Here is a 23,231-nt window from a genome sequence, read left to right as displayed (position 1 = left end):
GAGAAAACTACTTTTCCCATCTATCAAATTTCTTCATAGTCCACCTCAAGTATCAGTTGCAGACTTTTGGACTATAATCATAGCAGGTGAGTAACACATATATCAGAACTCTCTCACAGTTTTCCCTCTGAAATAGTCATGAAAGGGTGAAAATGGATTTACGAATCCCATTAGCCTGGGGGAGTGATAATTTTGGTCAATGATCTTTAACTTCAGGAGGAATTCCTACTAACTAAACATCTGAGACAGACCAGGGGGGACTCTGCACACAGTGATTTTCTGGCTATGTAAATTGAAATGGCAAAATCAGTGATTTGCATCATTACTTGCATATAAAATTACTTGAGGAACTTGTATTAATCCCAACCCCCAGGCCATTCTCCAAATCAATCAAATTAGAATCCTTGGGATGAGATTCAGATATGAGCATATATTAGTTTTCCAAGTGATTCTGGTGTTCAGTCAAGGTTGAGAACACTGAAGCAGTCATTTTCAAATTTTAGTGTACATCAGAATCATATAGAGGGTTTGCTAAAATACAAAGAATGTTCCTGTTAAAAGGGGATAGGAGCCGGCCCCATGGCACAGTGGTTAAGTTCACGCAGTCTGCTTCAGCAGCCTGGGGTTCACAGGTTCGAATCCCAGGCGCAGACCTACTCACCACTCATCAAGCCATGCTGTGGTGATGTCTGATATACAAAATAGAGGAAGATTCGCATGGATGTTAGCTCAGGAACAATCTTCCTCATGCAAAAAAGAGCAAGATTGGCAGTAGATGTTAGGTCAGGGCCAATCTTCATCACCCAAAAAATAAATAAATAAATAAAACGGGATAGAAGCTAGAGGGGCTCCAGACAACTAACAAGTGTATAAGTAATGGTCCTTGGGGAGGGAAGCTAGGCTTGCTTACTCTTATTTATAGCCTAATATTTCTTCCAAAGGGAGAGATAGCACTGATTGAGGTATATGTCTCGAAACAAGAACAGTTCTTTGGGAAGAGGCAAGGGAAGGCAGTAAAGCCCAGAAGACAAGAAGCTGAGGTACAGTGCCTGGCTAAACATCTTGCACACTTCTCCCTCTAACTGAAAACAGAGAAGGATACCACTACCTTTGTATCTCTCCTTTGTACAAACAGAATCAGTAGGCAGTTGAGCATAAAATCTCTATTTTAAAGGTGTACTTATAATAAATACTCCCAAAATATTTTAGGATTTCAGAATCACTCAAATGCGACAACAAATTCAAAAGACAACAGAACATAAACTCAAAGAAATAGAATTTGTAAAGCTATCATAACACGATGCTACATTAAAATAAATGTAATGCATATCTTTAGCGATTCAGGAGAAAGTACTACACACATTAAACAAACACAGAAGGTCATGAAATATTAACAAGAAGTTATGAAAAAATTCATTAGAGGTTTTAGAAAGGAAATATAAGTATATATCATGGACTTGTTTCAGAGGCTCGACATAAACAGCAATTTCATTGCTTTGATGGCTACATAGTAATCCATAGAATTAAGGCGTCATAATTTTTGAACCATTCCCTTATTAATGCACACTAGACCCTTTGAAATATTTCTACTCTGAACAATAATGTAATGAACATATTTTTATATGTCTATTTATATTCTCAGGTTATTAATATCTCTAGAATAGACTCCTCAAAGTGGAATTTAAAGAATAGCTTTAAAAATTTTAACAAATTTTTCCAGAATATTTCCCCCAAATTTCTAGCAAATCCATAACTTTACCACAATAGATGAGAGTACCCTTTTCTCAGACACTTGCTAGTACCAGATATATACAATCGTTTTATTGTTTACTTACTCTTCTCTAGCCTCATTGGCTCCTTCCACTCATGGATTTTTAAATTACTCTCAGGAATCTGAAGGGAGTAAAAGTTACCTGAAATCCTCTTACCCAAACCTTAACTTGATTTGTTTGCTCACTTCATTCAGTTATGTCATTTATTATCTGTCTCCCAATGCTAGAATACCAGAACGTAAGTTCTATGAGGTAAGGGATAGTTTTTCTAACTTGTTGGAAGGTAGCAAAGTGTCACCAATCCCAAGTAACTTTGAAATCGAGCACCACAAATCCGCTAGATTTCAAAGCCTAGGAATAATCCTCTGTGGCTCAATGCTGCACCATCTATGGCTCCACCCCGTGGTCCTGTAGGTCAGATCTCTGTGAGCACAACTCGTTGCCTCTTTGCCCACAGCTCTTTACCCTGGACTCAAGGCTTCAGTTTCTGGGCCAAAGTTTCTTTCATTGAAGACAGCCTTCCAATTTCTTGAAGGATAACACATATTTAAACTGAGTATTTTTATCAGCCTGCTTCCTGCCTACAGAATTTTAAGAGTCTCACAACTTGCTTTCATTTAGTTCTGTCTCTGTCTCTTTCTAAGTGGCCAGGTTTCTAATGGCATATTATTCTAAAAAATCTTTTGGCTTTCCTATATGTGTTATGGTATTGACAGCAGTACACAAGAGGGTCGTCCTCAAATCTTCCCTGGATAATCCCGTCTCTATTTCTGACTTCTGAGATGGTTGAGGAATTCATGCGTCACATGCCTAAACTCTTCAGCACCGGCAAAGCATTTTCCTACCACACCCTAGGATTTCTCCTTAGTGCATACTTTCCAAACAGTGAATATCACAATTTTAGCAACTTTTGCAATCTAGATAAACTGAGATTTTCCCAAATCATCAAGTCTTGGTTCCTTTTGCTTAACTGTTCTTTCTTAAATTATCTTTGCCTTCTCACATTTTGCTATAACCAATAAGAAGAAATCAGGCTGCACCTTCAGCACTTTGCTTGTAAATCTCCTCAGGTAAATATCCAAGTTCATCACTTACGAGTTCTGCTTTCCACATAACTGTGGGACACAACTCAGCTAGGCCTCTTGCCACTCACTATATAACAAAGACTACATTTTCTCCAGTTTCCAAAGATATGTTTCTTATTTCTTTCTGTGCCCTCCTTAGTAAAGTGGATTAAAAAACATAACTCCCCTATGCTATTTATAAGAAATTCATTTCAAATATATAAATTCGTTGAAAGTTAAAAGATGGAGAAAAATATGGAACGTAAATATTAATTGAAAGAAAGGAGGAGTGGCAAATTTAATGTCAGATAGTGTAGTCTTTAGCACAAGGAAAATTGCTAGAGACAGAGAGAGATATAACAATGATATAATTCGTGAAATGATAAAACTACCAAAATGGAGAACAGAACATGTGTTACAAGAAATAAGGAGGGGTTGGATACGGGAGGGGAGTCACTGTGGCTATAACAGGTCACATGAGCGATCTGTATCTTGACTGTATCACTTTCAATATCCTAGTTGTGATATTGTCCTATAGTTTTGTAAGATAGTACCATTTGGAGAAAGTCAGTAAAGTGTATAGGGATTTTTGTATTATTATTTCTTACAACTGCATATGAATCTATAGTTATCTCAAAATACAAAATTTAATTTAAAAAAAGGTGCTATCATCTAGAACTATATAAAAAACATAAGCTCTTATTTTTTTCCAGAAAGATTTCTATTTTAAAATGAAAATCTGTGTGCTACACTATGTTTATTCTTGTGAGTCCCAAATCAGATGGAACGATTTTAGCAATCCTTCAAATTTTTCATTTAAAAAAACGAATGCACACACACAAAATGTATTTGTGGGCAGGACATATTTACATGAGCATGTATACATGTAACTTTCTCCATCTTGTGGTTTTTCAGCGGAATTTTCACAAACAAGCAATGTACTCAAGGTCTTATATCCCAAAAGACCCCAAATCTCACAAATGTAGCCTTGCTCTCCAGTGACAATTCTTGGGCATTTGTTCTTATTGTTGAGGTACAAACATCTGCAGGTAATAATTTTCCTTTTGTATGGATAAAGAAATGTTTGTTTCTCATTTTTGTATTAAAATTTAAGGTTTGGTTATTCTAAGGAAATAATCACTTCTTGAACATCCACTTCCTTCTGTGAGCCAGGCTTGGTGTTATCACATACATCATTTTATTCAAACCAAGAATCCTATTAGATATATTTTTTTAACAAATAAAGTAATGAAGGTTGAAGAGTTGATGTAAATTGTCTAAGATTCCACAGATAGTCAGTGGCAAAGCTAGAATCTGATCCCAGGCCTGCATGGCTCCAAAGCTCAATACATTTTTGTGTGTGTGTGTGTGAGGAAGATCAGCCCTGAGCTAACATCCATGCCAATCCTCCTCTTTTTGCTGAGGAAGACCAGCCCTGAGCTAACATCTTCAATACATTTTTGCACAACACTTTGCTTCCATACCCTAATGTCACTCATAACAACGCTGAATTTGTGTCATATGAACCTATTTTCTTTAAAATTTTAAGCTTTCCTTCAGTCTTGAGTCCATGCCTAGTTAATAAAGTTCCTAGCTGTGTCCTGAATAAAGATAAAGAAGCTGGCACTTTGAAGTCCAGACACTTAATTACATGCTGCTCATAACATGGCATACTATTGCTCGGTTAATTCACAATACCATTATTCAAGCATTTTTGTTAAGAGTAAAAGCGTGACATGTAGCTGGCTGTGAATATATCTGTGATGCTGGTGTGTGTGTGTGTGTGTGTGTGTGTATTTATGTATGCATGTGTTGCTGGGGTGTGTGTGTGTATTTATGTATGCAAGTGTTCAATCTTCTTGACACTGAATATTTGAAGGAAAAATATTATTCTGAAATTTTAGCTGATCTCCATTGTTCAAGGAACTCCTAAACTAACAATGTGATGCAAATATGAGTTAAGTTTCTTAAGTTAAAACATTTTTTTCTGAGTATTCCTGGCCTTATGTCAATGAACATATATACTATCAAGTTTTACGTGAGGTATGATGTGTAAAAGCATTTCCTAACAAATTTGCGCTCAAGTGTCTATGTTTTTGTAATTTTTATTATATACCCATTGTAAAAATAAGTATATGAATTATAATATTTTCTTCCATTCTTATATCCACTTGTTTTTCTTTCAGTGGGCACCACTCCCAGTATAGATGGGGACTGGAAACCACAAAACTGTTACAGTGTTCATTCTTTTGGAGTTAACAGAGGATACTACAGTTTGTGCCATTTTATTTATTGCGTTTCTAGGAATCTATCTGGTCACTTTAATGGGCAATGTCAGCCTAATCAGGTGAATCAGAAGCAGCCCTCTCTTGTGTCTCCATTCTTTTCTCAGTCCTAAAGATGCACTCTACTGACGGGCAGCACAAAGACTTCTCTACCTGCCTGTCCTACCTCACAGCAGTCACTCTGTCCTATGGGACCATTACATTCATTTATGTGACACCCAAGTCCAGCTATTCAACTAAACAAAACAAAGTGGTGTCTGTGTTCTACATGTGGTGATCCCCATGTTTAACCCTCTCATCTACAGTCTGAGGAACAAGGAGGTTAAAGAGACCATGAGAAAACTGATGGTTAGTACACATTGGTGGTTCTAAAGCAATCTGATTTTAATAATAAACACTGTATGATGAGGACCTTTTCTGCAGATGAATGGAATAAATTTCAGTGTACATTCATAGTATTCTAGACTTACAAATTTCATTGTGTTATTCTCAAGAGAATTTTCAGTTTAAAGAATAAATATGGATTCACTAAGATAGGAACATCTAGCAAAAAAAATTTGCTTTATCCTTACCTCACCCACCATTTCTTACATGTATAAGTACAAATCTTTTCAAATAAGTTCTGTGCTGTTCCAATGCCATCTTTGGAATTAACGGCTGGAAGCATCTGAAGCATTTTGAATGGGAAATAAAGAGTAGTGTTGCCATCCAAAATCTCATCATATTAGAGTTGGTGTCCATGCTGTACAGATGATATAAGGACTGAAATCAGTGATGTCGGTAGTTATGAAGCTTCTGTTGTCTTTTGATCTGAGCCTGACCAACAGGATTCCTCCCACAGTACCTGTGCAGGTGAGCCCTGTGAAACCAACTCAGAAGATATGGGAAAGCTCCATTTAGCTACTGGTTCTTCCCTTTCAGGAATACGTTACACAAAATACATTCAAGAGTCTCCAAAAGAGAGCCTACTAGGGACTAATGGCATGACCTGGCTCCTCTCTAGATGAAGAAATAAGATTTCTTTTTTAGGTTGTTTCAATCTTGCCAAATGTATGCTGCATACTTCTATAATGTATGTTAAACTATTTCTTTCCCTCCTAGTTCTATTGCCTCTGATACTGACATTCTCAGATTTCTTGCACATAATTTCACTGGAACTTCTGGAACAATTCTGAAAATGCTCTCTCTAAACCAGACCTAGTTTCATTTATAGAATTAAAAATTTTTTGTATTATTACAGACCTCTTTGTGTTTCTTCTTCCAGTTGTTTTTTCCTATGTGAATATTTTATTAATAAAAAAGGGATAGTATTTTTAAGATGATTTTTTCCTTTAATAAAAATGTAAGTATCAGATTAATCTTAGTACAAGTTATATTATGTGATTTTTGTATTTAATCATCAGCAATGATTCTACTGCCCAAAGTATTAAGTCCAGAGTGACATCAGCTTCATGGCTGTATGAGGTGTCCCTCCTTTTTGTCCCCTTTTTAAACAATTATGTGGGCATCCATCCACATACAAAAGTGCCTCAGGGGGAGTTGTGAGACCCAGCACCATATACCAAGGGATCTGGGAGGAGTCTCGCCCACCCATGCATCTAGTAATAGGCAGAAAGACCTCAGTATGGGTTGCAAAACCAGCAGGAGACAGTGAACCTGCCTCAACCCCTCTCAGCCGTGATCAGGGAAAACCTGGAGAGTGCTGACTTGGGCAGAAACCCACAGATGAGAGAGATTTTGTAGAAGTCCAGCCTTCCAGAGGGCGACTACAGCATGCTCTTAGAACAAAAATAATGTATGAGTTTGGATGCATTGGAGACTATAAGAGGAACTTTGCCAGTGCCAGCCCTTCCCCAAGGTGTTGCTGGTTGGGGCTGAATTAGCTGCCAACCCATTTAAAAAGAGTTACTTAAGCAGGACCTCCATGACTGGGGGGACAGGAGGAGATCCGGAAACAGGCAGATACGAATATTAAAGGGATGCAGTTGAGCTGACTGTGCTCAGTACTTCAGTAGCAAGTCCACCCATGAGCCTCTGGGAGAACCTCATCTGAGGATCCCATCAGTGGGCCTGTGGGCACCCTCAATACCCCATGTGGTACACCCACTTCTACCCCAATTCTGCAGCTAGCTTCTCGTGTGCTCTCCTGAGTACAACGAGAGCAAGCTCTAGTAAATGATGTGCTCTCAGAAAACCAGAACAGGGTCAGTAGGCAAGGAAGAAACCACAAACTTGAACTGTAGTGCTACCTTCTCGAAAACAAAAGAGAGGTTTTCAGCATCCAGCTTGGTGAGTTGTAATAACCAGAGAAAACATAAAAACTTAAGAATTCTGTCTCAAGAGGGAGCAAAAAGTGTGGAGCAGGTGTGTCCATACAAGGTCAAAGAAAACCCCAGATATAACAGAAACAACAAAGAGTATATCCCAGCTGAAGGCAAGTAGTAAAGATACAGGAGGTGTCTGCTACTTCAAATGTGAAGGCAGCAACATAAAACCACAAGGAACATGAAGAATCAAGGAAATATGTCATCACCAAAAGATAAAAATAATCCTCCAAAAACCAAACTCAATGGCACAGAATATTGTGATCTAACTGATAAAGAATTCAAAAAAGCTGTTTTGAGGAAACTCAACAAGCTACAGGAAAACACAGAAAGACAATTCAATGAAATCAGGAAAAAAAGACATGAAAAAATAAGAAATTTAACAAAGAGATATATATCATATAAAAGAACCTAACACAAATCTGGAGCTGATGAATTTAGTGAATGAAACGAAAAACGCAATAGAGAGCATCTATAACAGAGGCAAGCAAATAGTAGATAGAGTAAGTGATTTAGAGAATAGGAACTTTGAAATATCTCAATCAGAGGAGAACAAATTAAAAAGAATGAAAAAGAGCAAAGAAAGCCTATGTGATTTTTGGACTCCATCAAATGTACAAATGTTAGTTTTCCTGAGTTACAGGGGTGAATTCTGATAAGAAATTTAACAAATTTTACATAAACTAGAGATTCATGTTTTCTTCTGATTGTAAATGGTTTTCCAGGTTCCCTGTATATATGTGAAAACTATTTCCTTAGTTTTTTCTATGAGGCTGTATTAGATCCAGCAAAGGAATCCTTATTGCTTTTGTAAATCACAACTGCATAATTATGAAATCAAATGGTCACACTGACTGGCCAAAGGGAACATGGAGGGAAACACACAAAGAATCAAATTACGAGTTGTTTACAGTGAAATTTACAATTAAATTGCACATGAAACTACAGAAATGTAGGAGCATTATGTATAAATTTTTCATACTCTTTCCTGCTACATTCTCTTGATACAACGAAATCACTGAACTAGTCTTGAGATTAGATCTGGAATTACACTGGACTCTATTTTTTAGTGTGACATGGGATGGGGCAGAATTAGAGAAGGCTGTGTTCAAATCCAAGCTCTGTTTGTATTACATACATTTCTGCAAGTAATTTAATCTCCCTGATAACCATTTTTCTCCTCTGTAACACGGCCCTAAATACACCACCTTGCAGGGTGACGATGCTGTGCATAAGACTTATCAGATAATAAAAGTGCTCAGTACCTGCTAGTCCATTCCCATTTGCTAAAACATCACATGGTTTATAGACAACTTTTCCTACAGGTGCTCAGCAACACCTGCCTGCTCACAAGATGCCTGTTTAACACTGTCCTGCTCTTCTGCTTGGTTGGCTATGCCAAGTCCATCCCTGTTGGCACATTTATCCTTGGTGTGCAGTTTGCAGTCCTATTCTTGGTTTTCAGTTTGCTAGCCTCCTTTCAGTGCTGTTTTCTGTGTGCCAACTATGCCAGGAATAGGAAAACAACAATATTTATGTCTGTCCAATTGTACCCTTAGTATTTTCAGTACCTCCTCTCTGTTAGCCCCAATGCTAGTTGGTTATTAGTGGGTAGAGCACAATGTTCATGTAAATAGAAATATAAAATAAAATTACCACTTTATGCCAAAGAAGAATCACTTCCAACCTCTTAAAAAGAAGAAAAAAATAAGATTTATGAGGAACTCACAGCTCATGTACAGTTTTCTATAGTTCTTTCTATAAAGTCATTTAGGGATGTTTTTAAGGCACATTGTCCTTTCAATGCCTGTGTTGAGTTTACTCTATGTCTGAAATTACAAAGTCTCTTAGAACAATACAGTAGAGTCTTCTCTATTCCTTATGGCTGAAACTGAGTTCCATGTACATTCCAATGAGAGTTTTGTGAACACCTGAGGCCGTTATCCCTTGACACTACTTGGAGTTTTTTCCCTTCCATTATATACCAAGAGGACTGTCCTCTGTGGACCTAGTACAATTCATTGTGGTGTTAACAAAGCATTGTTTTTGTTCTGACATGGCATTGTGATTATTCAGTGATGTTTGTTTATCTGAAAAATAAAATCTAGTAATTCAAGTTCAACTTGTTTAAATACATTTTGTAATGTGGTTGATTCCCTCAGGTATATTTTACTTCCTACTCAATACCATCCATTTTATAGTTCTGAAAATTTGCCACATCCCACAGGTCTTCTGTCCTACATACAGAGCGAGGGAGAGGGCTATTATATGAAGCTGTTGCCCAGGCAATCAGTCAGAAAAAAACGTAGAAAAGAAAATGGACACACAAAATGATTGTGTGACTGCTTTCTCATGAAGTAACTCTTCTGTGGAAGTCCTTCCTGAACAGGAAAATTCATTGTAACTGAAATTCCCAAGTACTGCTCTGTCACTTAAATTTTTTTTCTAATATTTCATTGTGAAATACTAAAAACATAAAATCCTGCTGAAACAATTATACTGTGAACATCTGTATGTCCACTACCTAGATTACTCTGAGTATCTACAATTGTATAATGAATTACTCCAAATCTTAGTGGCTTTAAACAAATATATTCATATAGACAAGTCTCAGTAGGGTTAACAGAGATATTGAATATCTTGTTCACTTTCATGTCTGGTCATTGATGCTGTCTGTCGTCTGAGATCTTAAATGGGTATTTAGCCTTTCAGTGTGGGCATAGTGACTGGGTTCCATAGGTTAGCATTCTACGAGAACCAAGTGGATGCCATATCAACTTTCATGCCCTTGATGGGGAATTTTATTTGTCAACTTGACTGGACTAACAGATGCCCAGCTAGCTGGTAAAGCATGATTTCTGGTTGTGTCTATGAGGGTGTTTCAGGAAAAGATTAGAATTTGAATCAATAGACTGAGTAAAGAAGATCTGCTCTCACCAACGTGGGTGAGCATCATCCAATTCATTCAGGGCCCGAATAGAACACAAAGGCTGAGGAAGGGGGAATTCTCTCTCTTTTTTTTAACTTGGAGGTCCATCTTCTCATGTTCTCAGACATCAGAAGCTCTGTTCATGGGACTTCAGACTCAGGGACTTATGCCACCAGCCCCTCTGTTTCTCAGGCCTTTCGCCTCAGATTAATGAGAGTTACATCACTGGCTCCTTTGGTTCTCATGCCTTCAGACTTGGACTGAATTATACCACTGGCTTTTCTGGTTCTCCAGCTTGTAGACAATAGATGGTGGGACTTCCCATACTCCAAAATCATGTAAGCCAATTCCTATAATAAATCTCCTCTTATATGCATTTCTATATAACCTATTGGTTCTGTTTCTCTGGAGAAGACTAACTAATGCAATGCCTTACCTAACTTGCACTGCATTCTTTTGTTCAGGCCACCTTAAAGCAGTGCTCAGGTTCTAGGAGAGGGAAATAGATTTCATCTTTTGATGGGACAGAGACAAAGTCCTAGAAGAGTGTGTGGGATTGTAATTATTGCTGTTGTCATTTTTGGAAAATACATCATGCCACTCATTAAGATTTTTCTGTATTTGCTTTATCACATATCTCTTTGTATGTTATCCATCCATTACTCTATCTTATTTTATGATCACATCAAAGGAAATTGCAGATATCAGTATACTTCATAAATACTTCTGTACATGTATCAATAACTAGAGTTCAATACTCTTAAGTGTTTTATTCTATGTAATTTTCTGAAAATTTACATAAACTGAAATTCTCAAATCTTGTGTTCGATCATTATGTATTGATAAATACATTAACTTGTGTAACTCAATCACCTCTCATCATCTAGAATATAATCATCATCCCAGGAACTTCCCCCATACCCATCCTTAGTCAGTGCTAGCTCCCACCATAAAGGCATCCATTGCTCTAATTATTTTTTCACCATGACTTAGTTTTTCAGTTTCCAAAATTTCATGTAAGTAGAATCATATAGTATGTTCTTTGTTTTTGTAAGGTTTCTTTTAGTAAGCTCAATGTTTTTAAAATGTATTTATATTGTTGAGTATGTCAATGGTTTATTTCCCTTTATTACTTAATAGTATTTCATTGTGTGAATATAACAGTTTGCTTAACTATACTTCTAAGAAAGAAAACCTGAAATGTTTCCAGTTTGTGAGTATTAATAATAAATCTGGATTAGGGTTGAAATTAATGACATAGAGAATAAAAAAACAATAAGGAAAGTCATTGAAACCAAAAGCTGGTTCTTTGAAAAGATCAACAAAACTGATAAGCCTTTAGCTAAATAGACCAAGAAAAAAAAAGAGAAGAAAGGTAAAACTATGGAGACAGTAAAAAGATCTGTGGATATTAGGAGTGGGGTTGGGGATGAATAGGTGGAGCACAGAAGATTTTTAAGGCACTAAAAATACTCTTTATGATACTATAATGATGGCTATATGTCATTATACATTTGTCCAAACCAATAGAATGTACAACACCACTGTGAACCTTAATGTAAACTATGGACTTCAGGTGATCATGATGTCTCAATGTAGGTTCACTATTTGTAGCAAATGTACCACTCTGGTGGGGGATGTTGATAGTGTTGGAGTCTATGCATGCGTAGTGCCAGAGAGTACATGGGAAATCTCTGTAACTTCCTCCCAATTTTTCTGAAAACTAAACCTGCTCTAAAAAAATAAAGTCTTAAGAAAAAGAGAGAGAAAAGACTCAAAGAGCTAGAATCAGAAATGAAAGAGATGACATTAATACCATCCTACTGAAATAAAAAGATTAGAAAAGAAGACTGAAAAATCGTATGCCAATTGATTAGATAACTTAGATGAAATGGACAAATTCTTAGGAAGTCGCAAGATACCAAAACTGACTCAAGAAGAAATAGACAGTGTGGATCAACTTAAAACAAGTAACGAGACTGAATTAGTAATCTTAAAAAAAAAAAAAAACTACCCATAGAGAAAAGCCCAAGCACAAATGGCTTCACTGCTGAATTCTACTAAACTCTTAAAGAGTTAATACCTATTACTCACAAACTCTTCTAAGAAGTCAGAGGGAATGGAACACTTCCCAACTCATTCTATGAGGCCATTATTACCCTGACACTAAAACCATGCAAAGATATCAGAAAGAAGGAAATTACCCATATGAGTATGTATGCAAAAATCCTCAACATAATACCAGCAAAGTGATTGCAGCAACCTGCAAAATGAATTATGTACATGACTAAACAGGATTTATTCCAGGAAAACAAGGTTGGTTTAACATCTGGCAATTAATTACGTTGATTATATATACACACACACACCACATATATATATATATATATACACACACACATATATATATGTAGTAATAAAAACCATATGATCATCTTAATATAGGTAGAAAAAGCATTCCACAAAATTCAACACCACTCATGCTAAAATCACTCAACAAACTATTAATAGAAAGGAACTTCTTGAGCCTAATAAAAGGCATCTATGAAAGACCCATAGCTAGCATCATACTTAATGGCCAAAGACTGGATGCTTTCCCCTTAATATCAGGAATAAAGAAAGGATGTCTGCTCTTGCCATTTGTATTCAACATTGTTCTCAAAGTTCTACCCAGGGCATTAGGGAGAAAATGAAATAAAAGTCATCCATATTGGTAAGGAAGAAGTACAACTACCTCTACTTGCAGACAACATGATGTTGTATGTAAAAAATAAATACATATAGGAAAATATAGAAATACATGAAAAACTATAAGAACTAATAAACGAGTTCAGCAAGTTTGTAGGATACAAGATAAATATAAAAATAAATTGTATTTCTTTGCACTACCCATAAACATTCCAAAAATGAAATTAAGAAAACAATTTCGTTTACCATAGCACCAAAAAGAGTAAAATATTTGGGAATAAATTTAACAAAAGAAGTGCAAAACTTATACTCTGAAAATTACAAACATTGCTGAAAGAAAGGAAAGAAAACTTAAAAGAAAAAACTCCCATGTTCATGGATCCATAAAATTTAGGTGGTACTATTTCCCAAATAGACCTACATATTTAATACAATCGCCATCAGAATCCCCGCTCACTTCTTTGTAGAAACTGACAAGACGATTTTAAAATTTATATTGAAATGCAAGAGACGCAGAATAGTCAAAACAATCTTGGGAAACAAGAATAAAGTAGGAGCAGTCAAACTTCCCAATTTCAACAGTTACTACAAAGCAACAGTAATCAAGACAGTGTGTACTGGCATAATGATAGACAGATAGAACAATGGAATATAATTGAGAGTTCAAAACAAATCCATGTGTTTATGAGCAACAGATTTTCAACAAAGATGCCAAGAACATTCAATGAGTAAAGAACAGTGCTCTCAATAAATGGTGCTGGGTCAATTGGATATCCACATGTAAAAGAGTAAGTTTGAACTCTTACCTCATACCATATGCAAAAATTAATTCACATGGATCAAAGTCCTAAATGTAAGAGCTAATACTATAAAGCTCTTAGAAGAAAGCATAGGGATGTCTTCATGATCTCGGATTTAGTAATGGATACTTAGTTATGACATCGAAAGCAAGAGCAACAAAAGAAAAAGGGATAAATTAGACTTTATTAAACTTAAAATTTTTGTGCATCAAAAGAAACTATCAAGAAAGTGAAGCAACAACGCACGGGATGGGAAAAAATATTTGCATATCATATATCTGATTAAGGGATTGTATCTAGAATTATAAAGAGCACTGACAATTCAATACAAATAACCCAAGTAAAAGATGGGCAAAAGACTCAAATAGACTTTTTCCAAATTATGTATACAGATGACCAGTAAGTGTATGAAAAGATGCTTATGTCATTAGACATCGTAGAAATGAAATTCAAAACCACATTGATAGTCCACTTCACACCCACTATAACCATGTGGACAATAACCCCAAAATTTCTTGACCTCCCTACACCAGCAATCAACCTGGCCAGAGATTCCAGAAGCCTCTACCAACTCTATCTCCCAAGGGGGAATCAGACAGCTGTGGGTATTGTCTGCTTGCTCTGTGCTGGGGGAGGTGAGGAGGGTATCCACCAGCCCAAGCTGCCGCCTTCATTCTCTTCTGGGCAGCTAGGCTGTACAGGATCTGTCAGAGCTTCAAGACTTTGGGAGACAGATGTTAGCTCTTTGGGAAGCTCTGGAGAAGTTGGGGCACTGGGCTCACGAATCAACTCTTTTCTTCTCCAATGGGAAGCTGCAAGCTGGGATATTTTGTCCTTTCTGCTCTGTACCGGGCAGGCGGAAGAATCAATGGTGTCTACCAATCCAAGCCGCTGTCTTGTTTCTGCCCCCAATGGCTAGACTGTGACTGACCTATCAGAGTGCCAAGACTGGCAAGACAGAAGCCAGGCCTCTGGGGAGACCCCTCAGAAAATTGGGGTGCTGTGTGCCCGAAACAACTCCCTCCCTTCTCTGAGTGAGACTGGGCGCTAGGGGGTCCCTTCCTGATCCTATGGCGCTGTGTCAGGGGCAGCACCTCTGATGACAGGTTGTCCCGAATCTCCCTACCAGCTTCTGGTGAATCTGGTTTTTCGTTTTCCCAGGAAGCAGGAGCCTTTCAATTAGTTTCTAATTTCTAACAAAAGTAATTTGTCTATGAAGTGTTGCCGAATTGATGTGTCGAATTGGTGTGTTTGGGGCGGGGCTGGGGGGGAGTGGTAAAGAGGATCTGTGCTTCCGACTCTGATGTGTTGCTGACATGGCTATGCAGGGTTTTGTTTTGTTTTGTTTTGTTTTTTAACCTTTTCTGAAGTAAAATAAACACATCCATTTAAAGTGTAGATTTGCCTATTGTATACAGTTATGAAACCACAACCACAATCAAGCAGTGATTCCTTTGCCTTCCCATTGATTCCTTCTGCCCCTTTGCAATCCTTCTTCTCTCTGTCCCTGGCCCCAGGCAACTAGTGATTTCCTTTCGGACAATACAGATCAGTCTGCTTTTTTGTAATTTTATAAAATGAGAATGATACAGTGTATGCACACAATTTCATCTGACTTCTTTCTCTCAGCATAATTATTTTGAGATTCCTTCATAATGTATCTGCTGTTTTTTTTTCTTTCTATTGCTGAGTAGCATTAATTATTTAAATATACCAGTTTTTTATCCACTTGCCAGTTGGTGGTCTTTGGGGTTGTTTCCAGTATTGGGCTATTGTGAATGGAGCTGCTATGAACATAGGAGTCATTTCTTTTTCTTTTTCTTTCTCATGTGATGAGAACATTTAAGATTTACTATGTTAACTTACAAATATACAGTACAGTTTTATTACCTATAGTCACCATGCTGTACATTACATCCCCATGACTTATTCATAATATAGTGGAAGTTTGTACCTTTTGACCACATTCACCCTTTCCACCCACCCTCTACCTCTGGCAACATATAAGACATTTCTCTGTAGATATGTATGTCCGTTTGTCTTAGGTAAATGCTTAGGAGTGTAATTGCTAGGAGATATGGTGTATAATTTCTGGGAAATATGACCTTTCCTCATGCATGCATCCAGAGAGAGAGAATGAGCTCTCCGGTGTGTCTTCCCATAAGGGCACTAATCCTGTCAGACCAGAGTCTCCATCCTCATGACCTCATTTAACCCTAATTACCTCCCAAAGCCCCATATACTCCAAATACTGTCACCTTGGGGATTAGGAGTTCCACATACAAATTTTGGGGGTACCCAAACATTCAGTTCACAACAATCAGTATATCCTTTTATTTTTTACTTTTTTGGTTTGTAGTTTTTGTGTAATGTTTGAGAAATCTTTGCCTATCCCAAAATGCAACAATTTTCTCCTATATTTACCTCTAGAAATTTTATTGTTCTATCTTTTGCATTTATGCTATGATACATTTTGATTTAATTTTCATATATGGTGTAAGTAAAATTGGTATTATTTTTTTCCATGTGGATATGCAATTGTTCCAGTAACATTTGTTGAAAACACTTTCTTTCCTCATTGAATTGTCTTTAACATTTTTCTAAAATCAAGTGACAATATACTATATATTTGTGTCTATTTTTGGACTATCTTTTGTGCTCCTTTGAGCTGTATGTCTTTCATTTCACCAGTATAACACTGTCTTGATTATGGCAGGTTTAGGCCAAGTCTTGAAATCATGTATTGCAAATACTTCAACTTTGTTCTTCCTTTCTAAAATTGTTTTTCTTATTCTAGACAGTATTCATATCTATATAAATTTTAGATTTTGTGTATCAAGTCTGCAAAAGTCCTACTGTATTTTCACTGGTATTTCATTTAATATATAGGTTAGTATTTGAAGAATTATCATAGGTATATAGATATCAATGTCCTCATAAAATAGGTGGTCATAAGATATTTTCAATAATTAAAGTACAATAATTAAATGTAAAATGTATATTACATAAAATTTCAACGTTTAACAAAACACAAAATCAAAATATAATTATACTGAAAGAACGGAAGTAGTGGAAGATACACGAGTGTGTGTGTGTGCGTTAATGTGAATGGTGGAGGAGTGCAGAATGTCAATAGGTGAACATATAAAAATTCTGAATCAATAAAGAATGGTATAAGCTATAGAAATCCAAATTTTAAGCTCCAAGGTATTTAATTCAGCCTTGATTAAAATTAAATTACAACCAGAGGACTTAAATTAACAGCTGGAAACTTGAAAGATTAAGAAACTGAATTTTTAAGTAACATAGACTGAGATGAGGATGAACTGAGCTAGCCATTACATCTTGTTTTATAGGTATGAATAAAATGTTGGAAAATATATATGATCATTATTTAAAGAAACTAAAATCATGTTTTTTGGAGGGTAAGGTTTATGTTTATTCTCTACTTTCGTAGAATAAAATTGAGTAGCTTATTTGTAATAAACTTGCACGTGAGATTCCACTTGAGCTCTACTTGTTTAACGCAGTATATCTTTCTAACTTGATACCACCACATTCCATTGTTTGTTAATTGTGAGAAATTAGAGATGCTTAATTTTTATATTATATTTGCAATAGAATACTGAATTAAAATTTATTCTCTTTCTTGATATTTAACCCATTGATATTCTGTTCTGACCTTGTTATAAGAAATTCAAGAAAAATATCAGTAATCCTCTCAGAGTTGGAAAAACCACTGGTTTTCTTCTTGTATTAATTATGTTCAACTCAAATAAAAAGGAAAAATAGCAGAAACCCCAGTTTTCTTGAGTAAAGCATATTATTTTACGGATACTGAGGTGTCTCAATCATGAAATAGTTTAAAGAGTCAAATGTGGTTACCTGCAAGAAGTCAGACTTTAGATCTGTAAAGGATGGAGCAATGGACTGTTGTTTTCTCATATGAGCCATTTTAACCAAATGCGTGATATTCTTTGATAGTGCTAAAAATGACAAAAATGAATATGAAATTCTTTTAATAAATAACTCAGTCTGGCTGTTGTGTGGACAGTCAACCATGCATATAGGAAAATCAATTAGGACAGCTATTGCATTGCTGAGATGGAGAGAAGTAGACATATTTGATAGGAATTTGGAGATAAAATCAACAGGAGATGGTCATTGGTGAACACATGAGAGGAAATTAGAATCCTGAATACTGGCCTGGTGCTCAGGGCCAGACTGTAGGCCCAATCAGTCTTAGGGAATTAGGCAGAGTGTTGAAGGTAGGGAGAGGAAACTGTGAATCAGGGACTAGTTGAGAACCAGTGGTCATCCCTTAACACTTACGTCTTCAAGTTGACTAGACAATAGCAGTAGTGAGGAGTACACATTCTAGGATTCAGCCTGAAATGAATTTTAAACCTGGATTTAATTTAACCAGTTGAGCACATTTTGACAAGTATCTCTAACTAAGCCTCCATTCCCTCTATGTGAAACTAGGATAATAAGAATACTTAGCTCACCCAATTGCTGTGAGGATTAAATGAGAAAATGTCAGTCAAGTGTTAAGTGCAGCGCTTGGCAAAGTGTTAGGCCCGAATGAAAGTTCGTTGGTATTATTAGTGGAAAATCCACCCAGGAGAGCATCAGAAGAATGAGACAGGACTTTCTATAATTAGAATTAGCAAGAGAATTAGATTGTCTTCAGGTTGAAGATAACTCTGTCCACCATCATCTATCTGGTCAAATAAGCCACTAGCCAGTCATCAACCCTTTGAGGCATGTAGAGTAAGCCTGATCAGAAAGTCATCCAAACTACTTTTGACTTCCCAGTTCTCTATCCATACAACTTGAAAATATACATGTATATATGTCTTAAATAATTGTGTTATTTAAAATTCAACTTTACATGGCATTATATCCCATTCCCTAAGACACCTAATTGAGTGCTTACATATATCACATAAAACACTTATGAAATGAACACATGTAGAGTGAAAGAAGCTAAGGTTACTCTTTTATATGTGAACTTTAGTATTCCTTAACCTGAAATATCAAAGTAAACTTAGAACCAATATCTAGCTATGAGATGTTATATTGTACTATACTCCCAATAATTATCACATGAAAGTCACCAACACTTAGACAAAAAGAAAAAAACTGATCACTTGAGAATTGACAGAACCCTTAAAAATTAGTTATGTTTGTGTGAAGTGAACTGCTCAATATTCACTTGAGAATGTGTAAAGATCGCTGGTGATTTTGAATGCACATTTGAATCTCTAGAATCTTCAGAGATTTATCCTCAAAGGCAAACAATAATAAGATAGCATAGCTGCTATATAACAACAATGACTTTGAATTTATTGCTGTAAGATGAATGAATTCTTATTTCAAGAGGTGAGTTTTGGCTTTTGTGAGTTAATCTGATGTGTTGATTTTCATTTACCATTTGAGAAGACTTTATTCTCTAAAGTTGTATCTGTACTCACAGTCATAGTTGAGAAACAGGACAAATGTAATCCAGGGTCAGCTAGCAAGTAACCCTAGCTAAATTAGCCTGAGTTTCTACAGTTTATTTAGTGTGTATAAAGAAGCATAATTCAAGATACGAGGATTCCTCATTTTTACACCCATAAGACCAGAAACTCACATGGTCTTTCACACTATCTATTACTTGGCACTCAGCCTTAATGGTAATAAATTGACTAGCTTTGAGATGCTTTGGGGACTTACTGTTAGTAAACATCTTGTAGAAAGACTTCTTTTGTTTATTGTTCTGAATACTTTAGCTTACAGGCAACCAGATACTTTGGACAAAGTCGAGAATATAAAGTCAGAAAACTTGGAGATGAGGTTCAACCTGGCCACTCGCTGGGTCAACCTGGGTAAACTTAACTTTTTAGACAGGAACTTTATTCAGCTCTATGTTATGTTGAAACCAATATTATTTCATTCTGTAATATTCCAATTACAAAACTTTGTTACATTAGAAAATGATTTGATTTGTTTGAATAAATGTAGTTTACTTATGTCCTAGATATTAATCATATACAACTAAAATTGTATTTCTCCTTTTAAAAATGGTCTTGATTTACTGACAGAAATTGTAAACTTTGTGGTTAACAAGGAAACTCTTTTAAACATCAGCTGTCACAAAGTAGACACGGTAATTTGTTATCCTCCCATTTCCATGAGAATTGACTTCATCATAAGTACTATTTAATTTCACTTATAGCATAGTTACTAAAGAAATTGACTGGATTCAAACTGCTTGTGATTTCACCACTTGCTATGTAAACTTAGGCAAATTATTTAACATTTTATAAATCAGATTTCCAGTCTATAAATAAAATAAAACACTGAGTATTATTTCATATAAATTAAATAGACCCAATATATAAAATTCTTAACATTGCGTCCTCCATTTATTAAGCATTAAATAAATGTTAGCTATTATTGTCTCCATTACATAATCCTATATTTATGCATTTTTTTCTTCTTGTTATACTTAGCATTCCTTTTTGTTATTCTCATAAGTCTTATGTTTTTAATCTTTAGCTTTAAAACCACTTTAAATACATTTTATAGGAATGTAATATAGAGAAAAAAACGTACACATTATTTCAAACAGATTTTCTAGTGCTTTTGCTGAAAATTTATACAATATAGAATATTCATTATACATAAAAGTATAAACTTTTTTCTCTAAAAATGTAAGTAAAATAAAAAACATAAATTTTTTAAACTAACGCCAAAAAAAGCATTCTAAACTAAACCGAATAATTTATTTGTTTATAAGCTCTATGTGTTAACAAAAATGAAACAATCAAATTTATAATTTATTTAATGTAGTCTTTCATCACAGGCTCATTTTGGTAGCAGCTATGCTGTATCATGGATGTCCTGGTGGAGGGGAACCACACTGAAGTGACAGAGTTCATTTTATTGGGCTTAACTGACGACCCGATCCTTCGAGTCATTCTCTTCATGGTCATCCTGTGTATCTACCTGGTGACCATATCTGGCAATCTCAGCACAATCATTCTTATCAGAATCTCTTCTCAGCTCCATCATCCTACGTATTTTTTTCTGAGCCACTTGGCTTTTGCTGACATAGGTTATTCATCTTCCGTCACACCCAATGTGCTTGTAAACTTCCTGGTGGAGAGGAATACCATCTCCTATTTGGGATGTGCTGTTCAGATGGGTTCTGCTGCTTTCTTTGGGACAGTGGAGTGCTTCCTTCTAGCTGTCATGGCATATGATCGCTTTATGGCTATCTGCAGCCCACTGCTTTATTCCACCAAAATGTCTACACAAGTCTGTGTCCAGTTACTCATCGTGGCTTACATAGGTGGTTTTCTCAATGCTTGCTCTTTTACTATTTGCTTCTATTCTTTCCTCTTCTGTGGACCAAATCGAGTCAATCATTTTTTCTGTGATTTTGCTCCTTTAGTTGAACTCTCCTGTTCTGATGTCAATATCCCCACAGTTGTCCTCTCTTTTACCTCTGGCTCCATCCTTGTGGTCACTGTGTTTGTCATAGCCGTCTCCTACATCTACATCCTCATCACCATCCTGAAGATGTGCTCCACTGAGGGGCGCCACAAGGCCTTCTCCACCTGTGCCTCGCACCTCACAGCGGTCACTCTGTTCTATGGGACCATCACATTCATTTATGTGATGCCCAAGTCCAGCTACTCAACTGACCAGAACAAGGTGGTGTCTGTGTTCTACATGGTGGTGATCCCCATGTTGAACCCCCTCATCTACAGTCTCAGGAACAATGAGATTAAGGGGGCTCTGAAGAGAGAGCTTGCTAGAAAAATGTTCTCTTAGTGAAGCCTATTATTTTGTAGAATTTGAGATAATAATATACCATAAATATTATAATAAATGAACAAAGAGTGCCTGTGGTCAAAACATTTATGTCCGTATGTCATTAGCCAGTGTGGAAGCTTTTAGTAAAGGTATGGGGTGGATTTTCTGATATCAAATTGTAAGTCAGAGCCCCATAGTTACTTACATTTTATAAAATTAAACTAAATTTATAATTAGTTTCAAAATGGCTCACATGAAAATATACTTAATCTGCTGAAAATCATTTTAAAATTTTATTCATATCTTTTTAAAAGTTGTTCTCTGCTGTAAGTTAAGGTTATTGTATATCCAAACCTTTAAGACTGTCCATTTTCAATAGCAGCTTATCCTGAAGTGAGCATGATAATTACAGTTATGACTGAGTACATTCTGAGAGGAAATGACCAAATGGAACCAGACAGTAAAATGACTGGAGGCATTGTTCTTGCAGGAAGGTCATCTGCTGACGATAGGCTTTTTGAACCCATAAATTCTGAGCAATGTTCCTGGTATCTGGCTCTAGCCTAGTTAAAAGGGGCCCCACAAAGAACAGGATGAGATGCCCCTGAACAACCTGTGAATTCTTCTGTCAGATCAAAACAGGTGACTTCTCTGTGGGAATGAGCAGAGTTCCCGAACTCCTCAGGGACTGGGTGGAACAAATGCTTGGAGTGACTTGTTTATGGTCAGCCTCGCATTCTGTTAAGGAAGCTTGGGGGAAATGGATGGTGTTTCCTCTGTGAAGCTTAATTTGCCTCTATATCCTGATGACTACTATGTTTATTTTTTATTCCTTGTCCTCTATTGAGTGCTTTACACAAAAATATTTTTGTGTTTTGAATCTCAAGCAGAAATTACCTAAAACTAATTATCTCCTGTCACCCCAAACTTGCTTCTCTCTGATGTTCTGTATCCCAATGAGGCACCATCATTCAATCAATTTGTTGATTCAGAAACCTGAGAGAATTTGTTTGTTTCCCCCCCTCCATATGCCTACATTCAATCACAAAGTCTTGTACATTCTGAGTCCAATATTTATTTCCTATTTCTCTTCATTTTCATTGTCAGTACTTCTGTTTCAAGCTACTAACTCATACATTTATTTTACAATAGTACTCCTGTGATAGCTAATTTTGTGTGTCATCTTGACAAGGGAATGGTGATCAGTTGTTTGGTCAAACAGCAGTCTAGATGTTTCTGTAAAGGTATTTTTTAGATGTGATTAACATTTAAATTAGTAGACTTTGAGCAAAGTAGATTACCCTCCATAATGTGTGTGGCCCTTGTTTAATTTCATAAGTTGAAAACCTTAAGAGAAAAAAATGAGGTCTCCTGAAAAAGAGACATTCTTTCTCCTGGATGCCTTTGGATCAAGACGGTGACATCAAGTCTAATCTTCCACTCACATGCATATAAATTACCTTTGAGTCTTTTGTTCCAACTATGGCAGGCTTGGTAATTTTAATCAATCCCATGGTGAGCACAACTAAAATAAGTGATAAAATGGAATTTCCAGTCTGT

The 23,231-nt window shown here is 36.2% G+C and overlaps 1 protein-coding gene across 2 annotated transcripts; it reads left to right on the top strand.

Annotated features, from left to right (window-relative positions):
- Window positions 1-5,043: 5,043 nt before the first annotated feature.
- LOC131408834 (olfactory receptor 5P76-like) lies at window positions 5,044-21,689 on the top strand. Of its 2 annotated transcripts, XM_058545894.1 has the most exons (2): window positions 5,044-5,183; window positions 20,885-21,689. In XM_058545894.1, exons 1-2 carry the CDS (start codon window positions 5,044-5,046, stop codon window positions 21,687-21,689), a joined length of 945 nt encoding a protein of 314 aa, XP_058401877.1. The 2 variants fall into 2 exon arrangements, with proteins under 2 accessions (XP_058401877.1, XP_058401876.1); XM_058545893.1 differs by lacking the exon at window positions 5,044-5,183 and having other exon boundaries at window positions 20,745-21,689.
- Window positions 21,690-23,231: the final 1,542 nt, after the last annotated feature.

Source organism: Diceros bicornis, chromosome 7, assembly GCF_020826845.1.
Source record: "Diceros bicornis minor isolate mBicDic1 chromosome 7, mDicBic1.mat.cur, whole genome shotgun sequence".
In the NCBI taxonomy this organism is placed as follows: Eukaryota; Metazoa; Chordata; class Mammalia; order Perissodactyla; family Rhinocerotidae; genus Diceros; species Diceros bicornis.
The sequence above is the reverse complement of the archived record's forward strand: the minus strand, read 5'-3'. Positions and strand labels throughout refer to the sequence as shown.